Source organism: Myotis brandtii, unplaced genomic scaffold, assembly GCF_000412655.1.
Source record: "Myotis brandtii unplaced genomic scaffold, ASM41265v1 scaffold131, whole genome shotgun sequence".
Classification (NCBI taxonomy): Eukaryota; Metazoa; Chordata; class Mammalia; order Chiroptera; family Vespertilionidae; genus Myotis; species Myotis brandtii.
In genome coordinates this window covers 5,050,420-5,058,552 of record NW_005354632.1, presented here as the reverse complement: position 1 = coordinate 5,058,552, position 8,133 = coordinate 5,050,420, and the positions used below count along the sequence as shown (strand labels likewise).

The window sequence follows — 8,133 nt, the reverse complement described above, 5'->3', positions numbered from 1 at the left end:
GCCGCTGCCGCCTCTGCTGTTGCTGCTGCTACTGCTGCTTCCGCCGCTCCTGGGAGACCAAGTGGGGCCCTGTCGTTCCCTGGGGACCGGAGGACGCGGCTCTTCGGGGGCCTGCGCCCCGGTGGGCTGGCTCTGTCCGGCCTCGGCCTCGAACCTCTGGCTCTACACTAGCCGCTGCAGGGACGCGGGGACGGAGCTGACTGGCCATCTGGTGCCACACCACGATGGGCTGAGGGTCTGGTGCCCAGAATCCGGGGCCCACATCCCCCTGCCGCCGGCCCCCGAAGGCTGCCCCTGGAGCTGTCGCCTCCTGGGCGTCGGAGGCCACCTTTCCCCACAGGGCAAGCTCACCCTGCCCCAGGAGCACCCGTGCTTGAAAGCCCCACGGCTGAGATGCCAGTCCTGCAAGCTGGTGCAGACCCCAGGGCTCAGGGCAGGGGAACGGTCAGCAGAGGAGCCCACGGGTGGGCGTCGGAAAAGGAATGTGAATACAGCCCCCCAGTTCCAGCCCCCCAGCTACCAGGCCACGGTGCCCGAGAACCAGCCAGCAGGTACCCCTGTGGCTTCCCTGCGGGCCATCGACCCAGACGAGGGCGAGGCGGGGCGGCTGGAGTACACCATGGATGCCCTCTTCGATAGCCGCTCCAACCACTTCTTCTCCCTGGACCCCATCACGGGCGCTGTCACCACAGCCGAGGAGCTGGACCGGGAGACCAAGAGCACCCACGTGTTCAGGGTCACGGCGCAGGATCACGGCATGCCCCGGCGCAGCGCCCTGGCCACACTCACCATCTTGGTGACCGACACCAATGATCATGACCCCGTCTTCGAGCAGCAGGAGTACAAGGAGAGCCTCAGGGAGAACCTGGAGGTCGGCTATGAGGTGCTCACCGTCCGGGCCACCGATGGCGACGCCCCTCCCAATGCCAATATTCTGTACCGCCTGCTCGAGGGGCCCGGGGGCAGCCCCTCGGACGTCTTTGAGATCGACCCTCGTTCTGGGGTGATCCGAACCCGTGGCCCCGTGGACAGGGAGGAGGTGGAATCCTACCAGTTGACAGTGGAGGCAAGTGACCAGGGTCGGGACCCCGGTCCACGGAGCGCCACAGCCTCTGTCTTCCTGTCTGTGGAGGATGACAACGACAATGCCCCCCAGTTCAGTGAGAAGCGCTACGTGGTGCAGGTGCGGGAGGATGTGGCCCCGGGGGCCCCGGTACTCAGAGTCACAGCCTCAGATCGAGACAAGGGCAGCAACGCCCTGGTGCATTACAGCATCATGAGTGGCAACGCTCGGGGTCAGTTCTACCTGGATGCCCAGACTGGCGCTCTGGATGTGGTGAGCCCTCTGGATTACGAGACGACTAAGGAGTACACCCTACGGGTTCGGGCACAGGACGGTGGCCGCCCCCCGCTCTCCAACGTCTCTGGCCTGGTGACAGTGCAGGTCCTCGATATCAACGACAATGCTCCCATCTTCGTCAGCACCCCCTTCCAGGCCACTGTCCTGGAGAGTGTCCCCTTAGGCTACCTGGTTCTCCACGTCCAGGCCATCGACGCTGACGCCGGGGACAATGCCCGCCTGGAGTACCGCCTCGCTGGGGTTGGACCTGACTTCCCCTTCACCATCAACAATGGCACCGGTTGGATCTCCGTGGCTGCTGAGCTGGACCGGGAGGAAGTGGATTTCTACAGCTTTGGGGTGGAAGCCCGAGACCATGGCACCCCCGCACTCACCGCCTCGGCCAGTGTGAGCGTGACCATCCTGGATGTGAACGACAACAACCCGACCTTTACCCAACCGGAGTACACGGTGCGGCTCAACGAGGATGCAGCCGTGGGCACCAGCGTGGTGACCGTGTCGGCCGTGGACCGCGATGCCCACAGCGTCATCACCTACCAGATCACCAGCGGCAACACCCGGAACCGCTTCTCCATTACCAGCCAGAGTGGTGGCGGGCTGGTGTCCCTGGCGCTGCCGCTGGACTACAAGCTTGAGCGGCAGTATGTGCTGGCTGTCACTGCCTCCGACGGCACGCGGCAGGACACGGCGCAGGTAGTGGTGAACGTCACGGATGCCAACACCCATCGGCCCGTCTTTCAGAGCTCCCACTATACGGTGAATGTTAACGAGGACCGGCCAGCGGGCACCACGGTGGTGCTGATCAGTGCCACGGACGAGGACACAGGTGAGAATGCCCGCATCACCTACTTTATGGAGGACAGCATCCCTCAGTTCCGTATCGATGCGGACACAGGGGCCGTCACGACGCAGGCAGAGCTGGACTATGAGGACCAGGTCTCCTACACCCTGGCCATCACTGCCCGAGATAATGGCATTCCCCAGAAGTCTGACACCACCTACCTGGAGATCCTGGTGAATGATGTGAATGACAACGCCCCTCAGTTCCTGCGAGACTCCTACCAGGGCAGCATCTATGAGGACGCGCCCCCTTTCACCAGCGTCCTGCAGATCTCAGCCACTGACCGTGACTCTGGCCTTAACGGCAGGGTCTTCTACACCTTTCAAGGGGGTGACGATGGCGACGGTGACTTTATCGTAGAGTCCACGTCGGGCATTGTGCGGACACTCCGGAGGCTGGATCGTGAGAATGTGGCCCAGTACGTCCTGCGGGCCTATGCCGTGGACAAGGGGATGCCTCCAGCCCGCACGCCCATGGAAGTGACAGTCACTGTGTTGGACGTGAACGACAATCCGCCTGTCTTTGAGCAGGACGAGTTTGATGTATTTGTGGAGGAGAACAGCCCCATTGGGCTGGCCGTGGCCCGGGTCACAGCCACCGACCCTGATGAAGGCACCAATGCCCAGATCATGTACCAGATCGTGGAGGGCAACATCCCCGAGGTCTTCCAGCTGGACATCTTCTCTGGGGAGCTCACTGCTCTGGTGGACTTGGACTACGAGGACCGGCCTGAATACATCCTGGTCATCCAGGCCACGTCGGCTCCCCTGGTGAGCCGGGCCACCGTCCACGTCCGCCTGCTTGACCGCAATGACAACCCACCAGTGCTGGGCAACTTTGAGATCCTTTTCAACAACTACGTCACCAACCGCTCCAGCAGCTTCCCCGGGGGTGCCATCGGCCGTGTGCCTGCCCACGACCCCGACGTCTCGGACAGCCTGACGTACAGCTTCGAGCGGGGAAACGAGCTCAGCCTGGTCTTGCTCAATGCCTCCACCGGGGAGCTGAGGCTGAGCCGGGCCCTGGACAACAACCGGCCCCTGGAGGCCATCATGAGCGTGCTGGTGTCAGGTAAGGAAGGGTCAAGGGGGTGGGCCTGGGCGGCTGGCCAGGGTGGAACTCCCGACCCCCCCACCCCCCCATTCTGCCTGGTGCCTGGTACGGAGGTTGAGGGCAGAAGCCGGTTGGGAAGGAGCCCCAGGAGTCCTGGCTGCTAGTGCACAGGGCTGAGCTGGGCTGCTTCGGTTGGCTGCCCCTGCCCACCAGCCTGTGACGTGCTGGAGGAAGTCTTGTGAGGCTGCCCTGTCTATGACTGCCAGGAATTGTGAAAAAAAGACGGGTGCAAGACTGGGGGGCGGGGGGCAAAGAGCTGGGGGAGGGGAAGAGAGGCCAGTGGGCCCCTTCCGCACCCCTCATCCAGCAGGATTCTCCTGTGATCTCATACGGGTTGCCGCCACAGGGTCAGGACCCTGCTGTCGGGCCTCTTGGGCCCCTTCTGGCTCCCAGCTGAGCCGCACACCAGCTGAGGGGGACTTTGTCTCCAGCATTCTTTTCCCTCCAGGCAGAAAGGCCTGGCCTGGCTCCCCCTTCAGAGCTCCCACAGGAAGTCAGGCCAGAGCTCATTGTCTCTGTCCAAACAGACCCCACTGTCAGAGGCCCTGGTTCGGTCCGGCTTGGGGGAGGGGCTGCAGGGAATCCCGGGGCAGGCCGAGACCTCCCGGGCCCCCTTGCCACCCCAGAGGCTGCTCTGAGGATGCCGGGCCTTCCCTGCTGGCTGGGACCAACCTGGGCTCTGGGAATGGGGTGCGAGGACCAGGATGAGCCAGGCGACTGATGGCCTTTGAGGACAGAGCCCCCTGATCCGGTGGGGGAGAGAACAGAGTCCTGGAGTGTGAGAGCCTGGCCAGAACCCAGACGGGGCATTCCTGCTGCTTGGCCAAGCGCTCAGCCTGTAGACTCCCTGAACTGAAGGGGAGGGGGAGGAGGGTTGGGTGGGGGTGGCTTGTATCTTTTCTATCAGCTCTGGGGAGTGAGTGCCATCCGCAAGGAGGGGCTGCCCCAGATGCAGAGCCCTTCCCCAAGCCTGGGAACAACTGGGATCCTGTGAGGACCCCTTGTTACAAGGCTGCCCCTGGGGATGGGTTGATCACAGACCCCTGCTCCACACATATCAGGGAGGGGAGTGTGGGCCCGAGGGAGGAAGAGGCAGGAGAGAGATGCAGGGCATGGCCTTAGCTCCTCCCAAATCATGGTCCTTCCTGGACAGACACTTCCCTGCCCATTCCTCTGGTGGCCAGGGTGTGGGGGCTTTTAGAGGTCATGAATAGGCCTCCATGCCTTCGAAGCTTCAGTTTCCCCTCCAAGGGGAGGGTGTGGGAGGCTGGGGTTCCTCTATCCTGTGTCCTTCTCTCTGCTGGGAGGCCGGGCAGTGGGAAGGACAGCCGCTCCCTCTGGTCCTTGCCCCAGCCTGCCCTCAGCCAGTGAGGCAGGACACGGAGGGATGGTGGCAGAGCAGGCCCCACCCAGCCTTTGGGCTCCTATCAGGGCCGAGCCCCAGACCTCGGCTCCCCTCTGATAGAGGGGAAGGCCTCCCTGGCCCTCCAGCCCTAGCCCCACCCTCTCCCCTCAGCTCTGACCCTGGGAGGCAGTCGCCACGGCAACCCCAAAGTTCATGGAGGTTGGGGTAAGGGGGCATTGACTCCCACTGCCCCTTTGTTTTCCTTCTCTTGTTCTTTGTCTCTCCTTTCTTCCCGCCCCTGCCCATGGGGCCCTTCTGCGCTGCCCCTTCCAGTGCCCTCTCGCCTTCTCCTGTGCTGGTCTCTCCTTTCCCACTTTCTCTGTCGCAGGCTCTTTGCCTGGGCCTTTGTCTCCCCCTGTTTGGTCTCCGTGTGGCTGCCTCTCTGATTTGCCCCCTCTTGTGCCCGCTGGCCGCAGCTGCCCCAGCCTGGGCTGCTGACGGTCCTGGGCCTGCATCCTCTTTGCCTTTCTTCCTCTGCTAGGACACACAGGGGCTCCTGTCCAAGGCCCGCTCAGCCCACAGAGGGGCAGGCCTCCTGCAGCCTGCAGACTCCACTGGCACATCTGCCAGGGGAAGAGAGACTTGGAGTCTGATTCTGCCACAGTCTGGGCCCTGGCACTTTTCCAGGTGTGGCTGGCTGGGCTCTGGGCGCAGGTAGTGTTTCCTGGGGTCAGAGGCCATGCCCACGAGCATGCCTCAGGCAGTGCACCTCCCACCCCTCTTCCCACCACGGCCTTTGCACCTGAGGGGTGACCCAGGTCAAGGCAGGGGAGAGGAACAAAAAGGAAGGAGAGAGCAGTAGGCTAACTGCTGGGGATGGGGGACCATAGCAGAGGGGGCAGGTGGCCACAGATGGTGGACCAGATGGGAAGCAGCAGAGACACAGTGGGCGAGGGGCATAGGCGGGGCCTGAGATGGTGGTGGTGGTGGTGGGGAACCCAGGAAGAAGTGCTTGTTTCCAGGCTGCGTGGTGGTGAGGTTTCTCTGGGTCCTTGGCCTTGACTGTCCCCTCCCTGCCCTAATCAGTTGGAGCACTCTGTGTAGACTCTGGGGCTGCTTTCTGCCTGAAGGGCCTCTCCCCTCAAGGAATCACCAGGCAGAGGCCCCAGGTACACAAGAGTCCTGTGCCAGCACCCTACCCGAGTGCAGGGGGGTCTGAAAGAGGGAGCAAAGCAGAGCCAGAGGCCAATAGATCTGGGCAGGCTTCCCAGAGTAGGTGAGTTTAGGTGGCTGGGGAGGCCAGGTAGGAAGAACAGGCTGTAAGACAAGAGTGGGAGGAGCTGAGACGGGGGATGACAAGCAGGCCTTGCAACCAACCTCAGGCCGAGGCTGGAGGACAGGTGGGCAGTGAGCTGAGGCAAGAGTGGGAGGAGCTGAGACGGGGGATGACAAGCAGAGTTGCTGAGAGAGTGGGCAGGCCTTACAACCAACCTCAGGCCTCGAGGCTGGAGGACAGGTGGGCAGTGAGCTGAGACATGGCTGAGATGGCCTTCCTCGCCTCACCTGAGCCCTCCGGTGTAGCCAGCCACCTCTAGTAGGTACAACAGAAAAGCAGAATCCATTTGTACGGTAGACCCCTCTGTGACTCTCACCCGGCCCCAGAAACGCCACCTCCTGCCCCATTCCTGCTAGGGGGTTCTTTTTTTATATCTACTCAGGGCCCCTCCTGCTGTGTTTTAAAAACTGTTTCTTCACGACGGAGACTGAATAGATTCTCTTCAACATCTTAATATTTACTGAACACCTACTATGTGCAGGCCTCTGTAGGAAATGAAAATAGGAATGTTCCTTATAGCCCTGCCAAGCCATTTCCCCCTCTCCTTGACCTGCAGCGTGCATTTTCGAGCTAAATGAAGTCCATTCCCATGTGTCTGTGCGTTCAGGTGTGTATGGCGTTGCTGGGCTTAGGCGTGTGGGTGGAGTGAGACAGCAGAGTGTGTTAGTATGTAGCCGTTGGTGAGTGTGTGGCTGGCATCCTGGTGTAATGTGGCGAGCCAAGTGGGCGATGAGTAGTGAGAGGCCCTAGGGCCAGAGAAGATTCAGCCCAGTGGGGCTCTGTCTAGGGTCTCAGCTGCCCAGGCCTTTCCATCTGTGCCCGCCAGACCCCTGAGCAACAGAGCAGTGGGTGCTGTTGCCACTGGCTAGGTGGCTCAGCTGGATTTCCTGGGGTGCAGCCCCCCCACCCAGGCTATCCTTAGCAGCCCAGAGAATTGGATGGGAAGAATGCTTTGTGTGGGGCGTTGCTATGGGGATAGTGGCCTGCGCCCAAGCAGCCATGGGGCTCAGTGGGAGGAGGACCGGGTGGCCCACTGACCCAGTTCATCCCCCACTCTCTGCTGTGGTGGAGGAGGGGGGAGCACAGCCAGGGTCAGGGCTATGGCAGTGTGGAGATATAGAGTCTGAGGGGGCAGGAGGATTTGATTTGTGGATCTCCCCTGGTGCTCTGGTCCTGTGGAGACGTAAGAAAAAGGCAGAATACAGTTCTCCTGCAGGGAAGCCTGAGGGAGCAGGACCATGGCTTGGGCAGAGGAAGGTGCACAGACATTAAAAGATGCACCATGCTTCACACCAGAGGTGGGGGAAGAAGAGCACTTTTTAAAAAAAGAATATTTTTATTGATTTCAGAGAGAAAGGGAGAGGAAGAAAGAGAAAATCAATGATGAGAGAGAATCATTGATTGGCTGCCTCCTGTACACCCCACACTGGGGATCGAGCCCACAACCCAGGCATGTGCCCTTGACCAGGAATCGAACTTGGGACCCTTCAGTCCACAGGCCAACACTCTATCCACTGAGCCCAACCAGCTAGGGTGGGAGAGCACTTCTGAATATTGAATCCTATGCATCTCTGGAGGCCGATCCTCACGGAGTGACTTGCCTACAGGTGGCATATCTCCTTGGCACCTTTATGCCAATTAGAAAAGGGAGCCCCTCCCTAGCCGGTTTGGCTCAGCGTAGTCCTGTGGACTGAAGGGTCCCCGTTGAATTCAGGTCAGGGGCACATACCTTGGTTGCAGGCTCAATCCCTGGCGCTGGTCAGGGCACATGAGGGAGGCAACCAATCGATGTGTCTCTCTCACATCGATGTTTCTCTAAAAAGCCAGACCCTTCCTGGCAACTGAGCCATGCAAGAGCGCGGGCTGGATTTCAGCGGCGTGCACTCCCGCTTGCTCCGCAGATGGCGTGCACAGTGTGACCGCCCAGTGCGCCCTGCGCGTCACCATCATCACGGACGAGATGCTCACGCACAGCATCACCCTGCGCCTGGAGGACATGTCCCCCGAGCGCTTCCTGTCCCCGCTCCTGGGCCTCTTCATCCAGGCGGTGGCGGCCACGCTGGCCACGCCCCCGGACCACGTGGTGGTCTTCAACGTGCAGCGGGACACCGACGCCCCCGGCGGCCACATCCTCAACG

General features: G+C 61.5%; 1 protein-coding gene across 1 annotated transcript in view; it reads left to right on the top strand.

Annotated features, from left to right (window-relative positions):
• The first annotated feature begins 6 nt into the window (after positions 1–6).
• The window catches only part of CELSR2 (cadherin, EGF LAG seven-pass G-type receptor 2), a 24,467-nt gene continuing 16,340 nt past the window's right edge, over positions 7–8,133 (top strand). Inside the window, 2 exon segments of the mRNA XM_014534672.1 lie at positions 7–3,272; positions 7,897–8,132. Coding sequence (XP_014390158.1) covers positions 620–3,272; positions 7,897–8,132 — 2,889 coding nt within the window. The 5' untranslated portion in view covers positions 7–619.